At 40.3% G+C, this 15,459-nt stretch overlaps 1 protein-coding gene across 10 annotated transcripts in view; it reads right to left on the bottom strand.

The window, feature by feature from the left end:
* Nucleotides 1-4,170: 4,170 nt before the first annotated feature.
* PICALM (phosphatidylinositol binding clathrin assembly protein) overlaps nt 4,171-15,459 on the bottom strand; it is an 82,005-nt gene continuing 70,716 nt past the window's right edge. For 9 of the 10 annotated variants that reach the window (XM_088140527.1, XM_088140526.1, XM_088140528.1 and 6 more), the window contains 4 exons: nt 14,320-14,379; nt 13,409-13,513; nt 6,754-6,856; nt 4,171-5,666 (listed from right to left, as the gene is read on the bottom strand). In XM_088140527.1, coding sequence (XP_087996653.1) covers nt 6,764-6,856; nt 13,409-13,513; nt 14,320-14,379 — 258 coding nt within the window. In that variant the 3' untranslated portion in view covers nt 4,171-5,666; nt 6,754-6,763. The remainder of the gene's footprint in view (nt 5,667-6,753; nt 6,857-13,408; nt 13,514-14,319; nt 14,380-15,459) is intronic. The other variant, XM_088140529.1, reaches the window with a different exon arrangement.

The following is a 15,459-nucleotide window of genomic DNA, read 5'->3' on the forward strand; positions in this document are numbered from 1 at the left end:
ACTAAATGGAGGGACAGTGTATAATGTCTGCTATATCTGAAAGAACATTTGCTTCAATTTATTTATTTATTTTATTTAGGTATAACGATGTCATACAAGTGATGTGAATCACTCCCAGATACTGTATCATAGTATTAAGAGTTTAACTGCCTCATCAGGACTATTTCAGATGCACTGAACCTGTCTGTTATTTCAGAGTGGTGTCCAAATGGACATTTTATCCATTGCATCAGATGTTTTTCTGAAACTAAATAGGGTCCATTAAATCAATGTTTTACTGTAAAGCAAAGTGAGAATTTTATTAATTGGGAAGAGTCTCCTTTGAGTTCAACTACCAGACTTCATGGATATATCGATGTAACTTCAATAGTAGTTTGTGATTGCCTTCTTCCAGGATGTTTTCATATTTCCCAGTTTAGCCTGTAGATCTGGGGCTTCCTGGTGGCCTCCCATCCAGTATAAATGAGATTTGAGTCTTGCACCTACATATAAGGGCCAAATGTTTTTTCAGAGTAAATTAAAGCTTAGGTAAGTCAAAATTGAAGTATCTTACCATTGATGTAAATGGTATAGTGTTCAATATTGCAAAGTAACATGTTTCTAAAGAGAACATCTGGTTCTCTAATGGTATGTAGTCAACCTTGGTTGATTTTGAAAAAACAGGACAGGGTCAGACCTGGTTGGTTCTTAGATGGGAAACCACAAACACATCTTGGGAATGCAGAAAGTGGAAAGAAGGTATCCTCGAAAGGAGGTGTGGGAAATCAATTTCATATTGTTATGAAGACCAACATGGACCTCTGTAAATAGTGGAGACTAGTTCAGTTTGAGGGAGATTAACACCCTATGCAGAGTGTTCTTCCCCAGGGCCAAAATCGTTTCCAGATCTTCATTTGATCAAATGTTCAAGAAATGACTTGAATGAACCAGTGTACAAGAAGTCCTTACTGTTCAGTGATGTCTGTATTAGAAATGAAGCAACTTGAGGTGTGGTCCCCAAGCTTCCTAGCAATACCACTGCCAAATAGCAGTGTTTTTGTCCTGGCTCTGTTTCTAGTCCTAGAAGCCCCCCACCCCTAGACTTTTTGGAATGTGTCTCAATGCATGTCTCAAAGGGCAGAGGTGGCCACCAATCTGAAAATGACTGTGCTTCATAGCGTATCTCATCATAAGCAGCACCGCTTAGTTTCATTCAGCTGTAATGAGGAGACAATTACTTAAGTGTATAGAATTTTTTTAAAAAAGAAAAAAACAAAGATGATGCTTACCAACATACAGTCAGGTCCAGAAATATTGGGACATCGACACAATTCTAACATCTTTGGCTCTATACACCACCACAATGGATTTGGAATGAAACAAACACAATGTGCATTAACTGCAGACTGTCAGCTTTAATTTGAGGGTATGTACATCCAACTCAGGTGAACGGTGTAGGAATTACAACAGTTTGCATATGTGCCTCCCACTTGTTAAGGGACCAAAAGTAATGGGACAATTGGCTTCTCAGCTGTTCCATGGCCAGGTGTGTGATATCCCCTCAGTACCCCAATTACAATGTGCAGATAAAAGGCCCAGAGTTCATTTCAAGTGTGCTATTTGCATTTGGAATCTGTTGCTGTCAACTCTCAAGATGAGATCCAAAGAGCTATCACTATCAGTGAAGCAAGCCATCATTAGGCTGAAGAAACAAAACCAACCCATCAGAGAGATAGCAAAAACATTAGGCGTGGCCAAAACAACTGTTTGGAACATTCTCAAAAAGAAGGAACGCACCGGTGAGCTCAGCAACACCAAAAGACCCGGGAGACAACGGAAAACAACTGTGGTGGATGACCAAAGAATTCGTTCCCTGGTGAAGAAAACACCCTTCACAACAGTTGGCCAGATCAAGGACACTCTCCAGGAGGTAGGTGTTTGTGTGTCAAAGTCAACAATCAAAAGAAGACTTCACCAGAGTGAATACAGAGGGTTCACCACAAGATGTAAACCATTGGTGAGCCTCAAAAACAGGAAGGCCAGATTAGAGTTTGCCAAACGACATCTAAAAAAGCCTTCACAGTTCTGGAACAACATCTATGGACAGATGAGACCAAGATCAACTTGTACCAGAGTGATGGGAAGAGAAGAGTATGGAGAAGGAAAGGAACTGCTCATGTTCCTAAGCATATCACCTCATCAGTGAAGCATGGTGGTGGTAGTGTCATGGCGTGGGCATGTATGGCTGCCAATGGAACTGGTTCTCTTGTATTTATTGATGATGTGACTGCTGACAAAAACAGCAGGATGAATTCTGCAGTGTTTCGGGCAATATTATCTGCTCACATTCAGCCAAATGCTGCAGAACTCATTGGACGGCGCTTCACAGTACAGATGGACAATGACCCAAAGCATACTGCAAAAGCAACCAAAGAGTGTTTGAAGGGACAGAAGTGGAATGTTATGCAATGGCCAAGTCAATCACCTGACCTGAATCCCATTGAGCATGCATTTCATTTGCTGAAGACAAAACTGAAGGGAAAATGCCCCAAGAACAAGCAGGAACTGAAGACAGTTGCAGTAGAGGCCTGGCAGAGCATCACCAGGGATGAAACCCAGCGTCTGGTGATGTCTATGCGTTCCAGACTTCAGGCTGTGATTGACTGCAACGGATTTGCAACCAAGTATTAAAAAGGGAAAGTTTGATGTATGATTATTATTCTGTCCCATTACTTTTGGTCCCTTAACAAGTGGGAGGCACATATGCAAACTGTTGTAATTCCTACACCGTTCACCTGAGTTGGATGTACATACCCTCAAATTAAAGCTGACAGTCTGCAGTTAATGCACATTGTGTTTGTTTCATTCCAAATCCATTGTGGTGGTGTATAGAGCCAAAGATGTTAGAATTGTGTCGATGTCCCAATATTTCTGGACCTGACTGTAGACCTCAATGTTCTAATGCCCAAAAAAGATTCAACTCTACTTACTCCTTGGATTACATTTCAGTGCATGCAGGACTGGAAAAATGATCAACGCTTACCACAATTTATAGTTCACTTGAAGCAGAACACTATGGTAGGAATTTCCTTTAAAAAAAAAAAGTCTACAAGTAGTCCATGGATTACATTCTGCTGTTTTGGCCTTCTTAGTTACTTAGATTCCTGTATTCTGGGTGCTTTTTTCCCCTGCTGTTAAAAAACATCTGCCTCCTGGAACAGAAAGATTCAGGCCTGTCTTTCCTTCTTGCTAGACACTGGGAAACTTGCCCCCGATGTAATTCTAGAAACATGCTTAACCCAAGCTTACAGAAGCAGGTAGCTCAGGAGCAGCAGACCTTATAAGCAATTCAAAATATTTGCAAAGTTGCTCCGCTTTGTCAGCAACTCTCAGTCTGAGTGTCCTCGGGAATACAGTGCAAGTTGAACAGCAACATAAAATGAGTGATGGCCGAGTTACCAGTAATATTTGGAATTCCAACCTCCCAGAAAGAAAGCTACTGACTTTGTTGATAGTTCAGAGAACCCTGCGAAAAAGAATACAGGAAATGCAATTTGTGGAGGTGAAGAGTAGGATGAATGCTCCTTCTACATAAAAGGCCCTCTCTTTCATGAAGGTTAGAGATCTAGAAACAGGACCCAGCTTAGAATTCTCCTGGATATGCATTCTGAAGCAGTCCATGCTACACTCAATTCCCACTTCAGTGAAAAATTCAATAGGGAGGGGAGGGGAGGGGAGAGGAGGGGAGATAAATCTATGGCCATACTTTCTGAGCCAGAGTTCCCAGCATTCCTCAATGCCATGCTGACTGAGCCTGCTGGGAAGTTTAGCTCATGAGTATCTGGAGGGGTTGCAGATTCCCTGTTCCTGAAAAGCAAAGACAGCACAAACTTAAGAGTTCTGAACTTAGTACAACACAAACAATTATTTCTTAAATAAATTTACATCCTTTATTTGGACCTGATGACTTGGGGACATTTCAAAAGGGTAGCTGTCTATGAGTACTTACAATAGTTTAGGACTACGTATGAAGGGCTCAGTCCAAAAACCAAACACAGTATTACCTGTAGCAGCTAGTGAGCAATTCTCTTCTCGCTTATGGAACTTACACAGTAGCCAAAGCATATTTTTGCCCAGTACCATTACAGAAATAAATTCCACACTGTCACAGACTCATACCACAACTCAACATTTGTGGAAGCTGCATTTTATTTGAAAATCCACCTTTTTTGCTAACATACATTTTAACATTTTAAACAAAAATAGAATCTGCAGAGACAATGCAGCAAATATGCTTAATTCATGTACAGAATTGCTTTCATGCCCTAGACTATCCTTCTTAAGGCCCCAAATGCCACCTAAACTGATAGGATGTATTTACACAAAGCACCGATCCACAGTGCTGTTTCGAATTCATCAGAAAACAAAAAGGATTCCTACATGCTGAGAACCCAGGGCACCAGAAAGTAGTCCTGAACAAACCCATGTTCAACGGAGCTTCCACTGGAGAACTTCATGGTGGGTTGCCCATAGCAAAGATGCTACTTCCCTTCTGAGATTTTTATTTTATTTCATGGTACATGATTCAAATGCAAAAGAAGTCAAGGCTCCCCCCCCCCCAATAATACACCAGAATTGTCCATAGTTGCTTTTTCTTTTATACAGAGAAGGAAAGTCTTTGAAAGTGAAAGCAATTCCTCACATTCATTTGGGAAAGGCTGTATGTCAAGTGTAAGATAAATGGCATGCCAAGCACAAAGCAAGGGAAAGCTTTCTGAAGCACCGACGCCGGGTCGAAAAATACTGTGCTCCCACCAGTCAGCTGTTTCCCCCCTTCACAAAATCTTTAGCAGAACTGGCAGCTTCGTATGTTGATCTCTCTAATTCCTGGGGGTGTTCAACAATGGGCATTTTTCAGACCTTGGATGTACCCAATGTTCTGCATGGTGGAGTGCGTATTGAGAATTTCTAGAATTGTTCTTTTGGATAAAAATAAAAGAGAACAAATTCGAACGGGAGACCAATAGTATACATCCGCATTCATTTCTCCACAGAGGAGGCTTTGTGATACATTGTTATTTAAACTGATAATCATAAATAAATACAAACAATAATACATAAAGGAATGTCTATGCAAACGGAATATATAATTCTTTTTTTTTTCTTTTTAAGTTAAACTTTTCATTATGGAGTCTAACATTTGTGATGAATGAAGAGAGGAAGCTGTAGAATTAAACAATTAGGATTTGATCCTCTAGAGAAAAATCACTGGAGTTAAGGAGAAAAAGATGTCCAGCTCTTCATTCCAAAAGAGCAGTTCCAAGGACACTGTTTACCCTTCACAGCGGAATAGGTGGTTTCTTTTGTGGGTTACCAATCAAAGTTATAAAATAGGGGGTGGGAGTTACTACCATGTTAAGTTACCACAAGAGGGGGAAAAATAGAAAAAAGATCCCACACCAAATTTGTGGCAATTCTTGGCTTTATACCACGTGGCAGGGTGCTGAGACTTCCTTATGTTGGTGGAGATTCCCACCACTGTTGTGGGCTTTGCATGATTTAGTCTGTTCTACTGGAGAGCTGGAGACACATCCGTTTTGACTGAGCTGCAAAGAAGGGTTGGTCACCAAGCACATGTCTTTCTGGAACTGTTCTCACTCCATCTGGCATGATTACATAAACTGGATCTGAGGAAATAAAATGAAATCAATATTACCTCTTTCCATACAACTCCATCTCAATTCCCTCTATCACATCCTTTTGCTATCCATATGTTTAAAATCTAAAGGAAGCCTCCAAAGTATCTCTAATGTAGTCAACATCACTCTACAATGAAGGATAAATTACTGGAAAGAACTTTCTTACATCACACAAATGTACAATTTATTTCCATTCAACAGACATGGAGGGCGTGGTGTAGCCATGACAACTGTTTTATTGATGCCATCCTTTAGCCCAATAAGGAATTAAAACTACAGGTGGCAACTCTGGGAGATGCAGAGAATGGAGAAATAGAATCGGAGGCACACCGGGTGAACTCATCATTGTACTAGAGAGGACCACAGAGTCAACTGTAAAGGAAACGGCATTATGGCAACTAAAAAACAAACTCTGGATGTCTAAAATAAACTCAAGTAATTTTCTTTCAAAGACTACAAGGGAGGGCTTTTAAACCTAAAACCTAATGCAAAACAAATGAATCAAAAAAGGTGATAGAACAACAAACAAACTGTTCTTCTGGGAACACAATACAGCTGGAAAAAGATTAGTACTTGCAGAATGACTGTGTCAATAAACTAGAATGAGTTCAGCCATTTACAATCTCTACATAGGTCTACTTGTTATGTACTCAATATACTCAACAGAACAGACTAGAGAGATTCTGATCTCTGGGATATGGGACTCATTTATTACACAAGGGGAAAATAGCAAAAGGGGCTCTCAAATTACCAGCTGATGTGATTAAGATGTCCCTCCACATCCAACATACAAACCTGTATATTTATCTTTTTCAACTAACATTAATTTGTTTTCAGAATGTTACTGGCCACGATAAATGCTGGAAGCTTCCTTTCACACAATCAGGAGAGTTTGTTGGTCTGCATCAGATCACATAATCCAAACATGCAGTTTTGAAGAGACCTACCCGTTGTGATCAATATTTTAATGTGACTGTGAATATTGGTAAGAAGGGGCCCTCTGTTACGACAAAGGGTTTGCTCCTATGAGGCAGTATCCAAGTGGCCAATGCCCCCCAAAGTTAACATGCAATACCTAAATTGTCCTACAAGAAATCCTGGAGGGAGACCTCTGCAAAGGGGTCCTTTCCTGAAGCTCTGTGTGGACTCTGAGTGGATGGGCTGGAGGCGGCAGACAGCTGGGAGAAAAGATGGCAGAAAGGGAGAGAGAAAAAGAAGGCCTCAATGACGGAACTAGGAAGGCAGAAAATGTAATGATGGAGAAGGTAGTTAGGAGAAAGGTAGTCACAGCTGAAGTGAACTGGCTAAAAGGAAAAAAAAATCATGACAACATGTAAAATTCAACTCTGCTCCAATGGTATGGTAGGTGCCAAAATAAAGACTCCCCTAGAAACAGGGAATACTTAGATATGACTAGCAGAAATGTTTGGCATCTCAGCCAGTTAGTGGTCTGGCTAATTATCTCAATAAAGCCAAGATGAGAGATCCACTTTCTGTCTTTCAGCAGCTGCCTAATATGATGTTAACATTTCAAAACAGCCTCTGACATTCAGACCTCACACCACTACCTAGACATGAAGGGACAATCTGCAGCAGGTATTTGAACCAGCGATAAGAGGGGCTGATACAAATCTGGCTACGGATTGGTATCAGTTGTGCTCCAGAGCAAATCCACCCGAGGTGGACATTAAGAATGCAATGGAGTTCAAAATGAAACATTCCTTACTTTGGTTTTGTCTCATCAAAATGACTGTCTGTGACAATTTCTTTTAACTACTCCAGCTCTGCTTTTTCGGCTGCATATTGAGAATTCTTCACACCCGATGGGTAACTTTCTCTATTTAAATTATGGGCAGAGACAGTGTATCAGCAACACACATTTACAATCACTTCCCACCTTTCACCACAGCTTAAACTATTTGGCTGGCCTACATGTGCTTTTGTACAGGGAGGGGAGAGAGAGAAAAAGGGGTAGGTACCAATTCTGAAAGGAAGATGTAGATTAAAAAAAATGGAGCAAGAATCACAGCACAGCCTCCTTTTCATTTAGTTTCCAGGTTCGGCATTTGGCAAGTCATGTTAAAAAGAACAGATCTGCCCTAGAGATCTGCTGCCAGGCAGAATGGACTGGGGTGGACAACATTTTCATTGCCAAAAGATACACTCAGGGTTTTTTCAGGGACCAAAAGCTGCAAGCAGGGTAGAGCTACATTACTCACTTGGGAAAGAGCACAGTGATATGCTTATTTTAGGGATTACACTACAGTTTTCATCAGTTATGAATAATCTTTGTCAAAAAGAGTTGAAAAGCCACAAAAGGGGAGGTCAAAGGCCACATATAGCCCAGGGGCCACAGGCTTTTACCCAAGAGTAGACAATACTGGGCTAATAGATAAGCAATCCAATTTGTTTTACTGCAGTTTCTGAACCTTAAGGCAATTAAATCAAAATTAAAAGCCTTGTTTCCAGATCTGGCACTTCTATATGCCTAAGCCTACATGCTTATTCAGATATGTTCCATCTGACACAGTTCCATTGTTAGTCTACCACAGACAACACGACTGGAGACTAAGGCCCCTCTGTATTTCTCAAATTAACATGTTCCCAGATTGGCTGCACAATTTAGGGGGAGGGGAGGGGATTTTTCCTCCCTGTTACTGTTCTGGGGTCTTTTTAAGACAGCTCCCCTTGTGCTTAAATTCTGTTCAAAACCATACTGTCAACATATATTCCTATTAACATTGAATGTGAAAGTGGCTGTCTGTTCCACGTTAACTGACATGACAGAATTTGCCTTCTGCTAAAAATAGACTAGTAATCTTTAGAATATGGCATTAATTTACAAGTAGGTCCAAGACACTGAAAGCCTAATTCCTCATACTCATGTAACTGTTTTCCAAACAGCAGCCCCATATTGGCATTTCTTTAAACTGAATGTTGTAGTCACACGCATACATAATAGTTCAGTAACACTGAATGTGGAAAGGTAGAACAGAATTCTACTATTAAAAGCACTTGGTCAAATTCCACAGGACCTTTTCACAAATGCCTAAAATAACACTCTGATCCAAGCTCAACACTGCTGTCCCCATAGGACTTTAATTTCTTCAATGTTCTGGTTCCAGCACAGAATAATCAGTTCACCAGGAAAGTTAAATAAATGCATCTGTTCCTTTGTCTTTGGTAGCGTTAATGCCTGCATGAAGTTTCTTTCATCTAGTCATCTCTCTCAGATGAGGAAACTGCTCAAAGGAAATGAATGCACATCAATGTACTCCAACCTGGTTTAAGCCAGCCATGAAAACCTGGCTCTTCCCCTACACCCTATGCTAGGGAACGCGGCAGACCCATTTGGGAAAAATGTAGTGTTGAAGATAATGGTTTGGTCACTGTTTGGAGGGTTATTGCTCTTTTCTCTTGGTTATAATGTTTTTGACTGTTTTTAATATTCTACACTACCCAAAGTCTTTATGGAGTTGGGCAGCCTTAGAAATTTGATAAATGAATAAACAAGCTTATATTATCCAAAATCACTTGCTTGGAGTTCAGTAATTGACACAACTTCCTTGTGCACTTCCTACAGGCCAGTCTATTTGTCACATACCAGCAGTTACCTTAAAGCTGGTATTATTACATGACTCACCTTTTTACTAAAAAGTGCACAAGGTAGCTAAAAAAATAGAGACTGAGCAGCTATTATGATTAAATTCAATATCATCTGCAAACATCCCAAAGCCCTAATAAAAAATGTTTGCCTGCTGCGGAAGAGCTAATCTTTTTTTTTTTCTTCTTTAACAGGAATTCAGGACCTACAAGCAATCACCAAGGCCCTCTTGTGTTCTTATGAAAGGTGCCTCCCACAGTGGTGTGACAGAGAAAGAAGCTGGTCCCCAACTGTATGTGGCTTTGTACCTCCTCACCAACATTTTGAACCGTGTCCACGAATAGACCGATAGCTAGAGAGACCACTGAAATAAGATGTCCCATACTTTCTCTAGAAAGCCACAGTCAATAATGTTGTGGTCTTGTGGATTTGAGTGAGTTCTAGCTGTGTTCTTTTGCTAAACATGCAATCACAGCTGAGAAACCAAGTACGCAGCAATCTATGTGGCAGGAATGGCCTGCAGGAAAGTTGGAATAAAAAAATGAGGAACATACAGGTAAAGAGAAGATTTTCCAATGTGTGATGCAATTCTCAGAGAGAAGCAAAACTGTGTTCCCCCATAATTTTTTTTTAAAGTTATTTTCTGCAGGAAACAGAAAGCAGAATATAAAATATTTCAGTGTGGTGGGTATGGTGGTCATAATTTTTTTGTAGCGTGGATTTATGTAACACAGGAAATATGTTGCTTTCCGTAACATAGGACTGTAACTTAAATAAATGTGCAGATATGATGTAATAAATTAACCTAGAATAGAAACTAGAAGGAAACCATGCAAGGAGTGCCAGGAAGTATGGTTATAAGATCAGAAAGGAATCCAGCAGGACAATTCTATCAGATTGCCTATCAAGTTCTGACTCAACGTATCTGACATTGCTAGGACCTACAAAGAAGGGTCAATCTGCTAAATCTGAATGGGAACAGATGGGGAGGAAGTTCCTAAGTATGAGAAGTGGTTACAAAGCAGAGGTGCAAACAATGCTCCTTTTATGGCTGGAACACTGGGGATACTCTTTGCATTTTTCAAGGAGTTTAAGGGGCAAAATTGTTTTAACCCCTGAAGGTGCTCAAGGAACCTGTTTAGTTTTTCAGAAGTTTTTGAGAACTCCTGAATGTTCCACCCAAATGGGCCCTGACCTTCTTCACTTTTTTAGTGCAGCTCTCAACGTGTTGTGCACAGTTGACGCAACCTTGAGGTGCAGAAAGCTGAAAAGCTGCCCATCCCTGTTATAAGAGATGATTCAGATTCTAGTTTAGATCCAGTGGCTCCAAACTACCTAAAACCTAAGTTCAAGCAAAGTCACTCTATCAACAAAATCTCAACAATCAAAGAAGAGGATAAAATAATAGGCTGCAACTATAACTTAAGTGCAAACCGAATTTACAACTTTCTTTGTAAACAGAACTCATAGTCAGAAACCACTAAGTTTAAAAGAAATTGAAAATAAAGTTTAAAGACTCTTTATGCAAATCCTTCAGAAGGTCTTGCATCATCTGCATGGCAGCTGCATTCTCCTGAAGGTTGACAATACAACTACTCCGAAGACCTTCACAGGCTTGGTGTATTTTGTTTATTTGTTTATTTATTTATTTCAATTTATATGGCTGTCCTCCTCAAATTCATGACTCTGGGCAGCTAACAGTTAAAACACCATAAAACACATGTGACGTATACCTACTTCCACCTGGAATGGCTGCAAAGCAAAACAGAGCCAGAGTTACCTTCCCTGCTATTTACATAATTGGTTCCTTCCCTTTTCCAAAGAGGAAGAATTTGTCACATGGAATAACCACTGCACAGAAGTAATTTCACCTATCCTTCACTTGGAAAAGACAGCAAGAGAGACGTCCTAGTTTAGAGAGAGACTCGAGGTACCAAGGAACTAGAAGTTCCAGGTAAACGCAATACCCAGAGATTCTAATACTTGCTACAAGAAAAATCTTCCAATACTGTTCATATTGTGTTCATCTTCCTCCTAATGTAACTTTCCTTAACCTGAAGGAAATGGTGAACCCTTTAGCAGTTAGGAAGCAATCAGTAATCCACAAATGGCTCTAGCTGTGAGAGCTGATGTTGGGAAGGCTTGGAAGCAAAGGGACTGAGACCAGACAAGACCTTTATCAAAACACAATGCAGGTGTTGTCCACGTGCAACACCGGGAAATGAGCGGCAAGAAGTTTCGGGCAGAAGAACATGCTGGGGCAGAAGAAGAGTCATAAGAGTTAAACCCTGGGGATGTTTTAAATAGAGGGTCTGAGTGCCCAATTTCGCAGTATCTGACCTTCTTTGTTATAAGAGCTTCTTATATTTGGATTAAAGCATCTATCTTGAGTTTTGACTTTTCTGCTGTTAGGACCTGAGTGATGGTTGAGTTTCTAGAGAGATTTTCTGTTGTGCCCTGGGTGAAGCTCTGACAGTAGCAGTTACTAAAACCAGTCATATTTACAGTCTCCTGCAAGCTCCCTGAAATGCCAAAACTCAGGACTGCACCGGATAGGAACAGTATTGTGTGTCTGGAAAGAAGCAGGTGAATATGGAAGAGAACAGAATGAGTAAACTGTGTGGATGTTTAATGAAGAAAGAGATAGGGACATGCCATGAATGGTCTTTTCAGATTCCTGGCAAATGGTGAAAGTCAAGACTCATTCACTCCAGTTACTCTGGTTAATATATTTAGTTCACGTAACATAGAAAGTTCTCCCGCACATGCAGCTTAACTAACAAAAGACTTGCCAACACCAACAGGTGACCGAAAAGGAGCAACTCCTTCAAAACTCTAAGGCAGGCCAAGTAGAGGTGAAACCCTGCCAGCAAATAGGCCTCCACAACAAGCCTTTGTTCTCTTACCAAGAAACTCTAATAAATCTGACATCAGTAAAGCAAAGCCAAGAGCAATGAGGAATGACAAACTGTTTAATTCAAGGGCAAGCCCAGAGAATGCTTCCATTAAGGGTGTGCTTCTAACAACAACAGTGGTTTCTAGAGGAAGTTTATTTCCCCATTCTAAGTACACAGCCAGGATCAATTAAGGCATTCAGAAAGGGCACATGTTACAAATTCTTCTGCTGCCATGCCATTTAGGAATACTGGGGAAGGAACAGCTCATGACTGAACTCTTCAAAGATGTCCTAGCTATGCAAACACTGCCGGCCTCAGTCTTTTTTTTGGATAAGCTAGGATAATTTGGCTTTGGTTTGATGCTGTAAAGCTTTACAGTATCTGCTTCCTTCTGAGGATCCAAATACACACGTGCCCTCCCAATGTGCATCAGGGTCTTGATCTTCCAAAATTATTTTCAGGTTTCAGCACCTTCCAGATGCTTTCTGAATGCTTAGGAAAACAGGTTTGTGAATACAGAGACACCACAGAATTCAGTACCATCTTGATTTAAGAATGTGCTTAAGGGTAAAATTTCATGATCTCGTGTAAGGGAGGAACAAAAATGGAACATTTCCTTGCATTTGTTACAAATATAAAAGCCCAAAGTGAGCAAGGATATCAGCATGGTGGGAGCACGCTGTAAACATCCAAACCAGGTAATACAAGTACAAACCTTATATTTCATCTGGACAGTGCAACACATTTCTTTAGAGCTCTCCTTCTAACACATCCCTCTGAAAAATACATTCTTTATTCACCTTAGTAACTCTGCTGATACCTCCTCAGTTTCAATTTCTCTGACATAAGAGAAATGCTATTTTTCTTTATGACTTGTGAAACGACTTGGTCTCTATTTGTGCAGTTATTCTGTCCTTCTTATACCAGGTTCACTATAACGTCCCCAATAATTTGACTGCCATGTCAAAACTTGCTTCAGCAAGGGCTCTTTTCAACTCCTCTCATCTCAGGACATTTGGGGTCTTCTGGTGTTTTACAAGTGGTCTTGAGACCTGTCTGGACTATTCCATCTGGCTCAAAATGAAAGTTTCCTCACGAAACCAGTTTAACACCTGAATCAGATAAGTCTGTTTGCCACTAACAATCAAGCCATGAAAAATAATTCAACTCACTCCATTCTTCTTAACAGCTTGTACCTTAAGGACTTTAGAGTGCAGACCAAAACCCACCTGGGCTCCTGATATAGGACCAAAAGGATTTGGAGGTCTCATGACAGGTTGGCTGTATATTAAAGTTGGTTGCGTCATTACTGGTACTCCTCCCATTTGGGATGACTAAAAATCCAGAAAAGTACAGAATTAATGTCATGAAAGTAATTAAATAAATTACAGTGATGAAATGTTCCCCATTAGAGTATGCTTTCAACGATCATCTTCCATTAACAAAGCAGCAAATTATTTATGAAATATCAGAATGGGTTAGCCATCAGAGCCACCAGAAGGAAGTCACTGGAAACATCAGGCTGACATTTTCGCCAGAGAGACCTTTCCCTAAATAACCTCTCTGTCCTTTCAGTAACGGCTAGCGTTCCAAATAGTCAGAAGGAAAAAAAATTACCTCCAGTCCACAGTATACATACAACTTTCTTTCACCATGTCTGTTCTAGCATCATTTATGATCCTCTTATTCAGAAGGCATTTCTTCCATTTCAGATTTCAGTTGTAATAGTTGAGCCTGATTTTAAATGCAAGGGTAATGTTTCTTACATTACCCATCTGTTTTAAGTTAACTCTAATTTTAACAGTACATTTGTACAAATTTTGGAATACATCTGGAAGGTATCAGAAGAGTGGAAGCAAAAGATTCTATTATTACTTTATGGTTACAATTTTTCTCCCACTTTTCCACCATAACATGCTCAAAGCAGTTTACCATGAACGATTTTCCTAGCAAACTGAGATCACAAACCAGGAAAAAACAGAATTGAAACAGATTCCTTTTGCCCACTGGGTATGTGGCATCTTCTTCTTCTTCTCCTATAAACACGTCTTCTCCCATAAACACGTGGGCAAGCACACAGAATATATTTTGGGGGGGGGGTCTACAAATTAATCCACTCAAAATACAAATGTTTACTGACCATTCCATATCCCATTATTCCTGTTGGTGTTGTAGCAGGATAGGCCATGACAGGTGGTGCCTAATGGGAAAAGCATAGCATTAAACCCCAAAGAAGAAACAGTTCTTTGTTCCTTGACAAAAGAGAGAACTGACTTTATATTGGTTTTTGCTGTTATCTATTGTGTGATATTTGGGGAGATGGCTCTCCCCAAAGTCTCTTAACTGGGACAAGATAAAACCATAGTTAAACAAATGAATGAATTATTTGACTGACAACTAATCTTGTATGGTATCAATTATCAATTGATCCCCAACTGGCAACAAAGTAATTTACTAGAATAATCAATAACATTAAAATAAGCAGTTTGGGACTACTGCCTTTTTTAAAGCACCAAAGCACAGCTGCAGGTACATGAGGTCACAAGTTAGAGCTGGTCCAGGTCAATACAGTGGGGCAAAAAAGTATTTAGTCAGCCATCAATTGTGCAAGTTCTCCCACTTAAAAAGATGAGAGAGGCCTGTAATTTTCATCATAGGTATACCTCAACTATGAGAGACAAACTGGGAAAAAAAATCCAGAAAATCACATTGTCTGATTTTTAAAGAATTTATTTGCAAATCATGGTGGAAAAGAAGTATTTGGTCACCTACAAACAAGCAAGATGTCTGGCTCTCACAGACCTGTAACTACTTCTTTAAGAGGCTCCTCTGTCCTCCACTCGTTACCTGTAGTAATGGCATCTGTTTGACCTTGTTATCAGTATAAAAGACACCTGTCCACAACCTCAAGCAATCACACTCCAAACTCCACTATGGCCAAGACCAAAGAGTTGTTGAAGGACACCAGAAACAAAATGTAGACCTGCACCAGGCTGGGAAGACTGAATCTGCAATAGGCAAGCAGCTTGGTGTGAAGAAATCAACTGTGGGAGCAATAATTAGAAAATGGAAGACATACAAGACCACTGATAATCTCCCTTGATCTGGGGCTCCATGCAAGATCTCACCCCGTGGGGTCAAAATGATCACAAGAACAGTGAGCAAAAATCCCAGAACCACACGGGGGGACCTAGTGAATGACCTGCAGAGAGCTGGGAGCAAAGTAACAAAGGCTACCATCAGTAACACACTATGCTGCCAGGGACTCAAATCCTGCACT

This window comes from Python bivittatus, unplaced genomic scaffold (genome assembly GCF_059951505.1).
Source record: "Python bivittatus isolate LINGU-HERP-01145 unplaced genomic scaffold, Pbiv_v1 ctg000340_np1212, whole genome shotgun sequence".
NCBI classification, from domain to species: Eukaryota; Metazoa; Chordata; class Lepidosauria; order Squamata; family Pythonidae; genus Python; species Python bivittatus.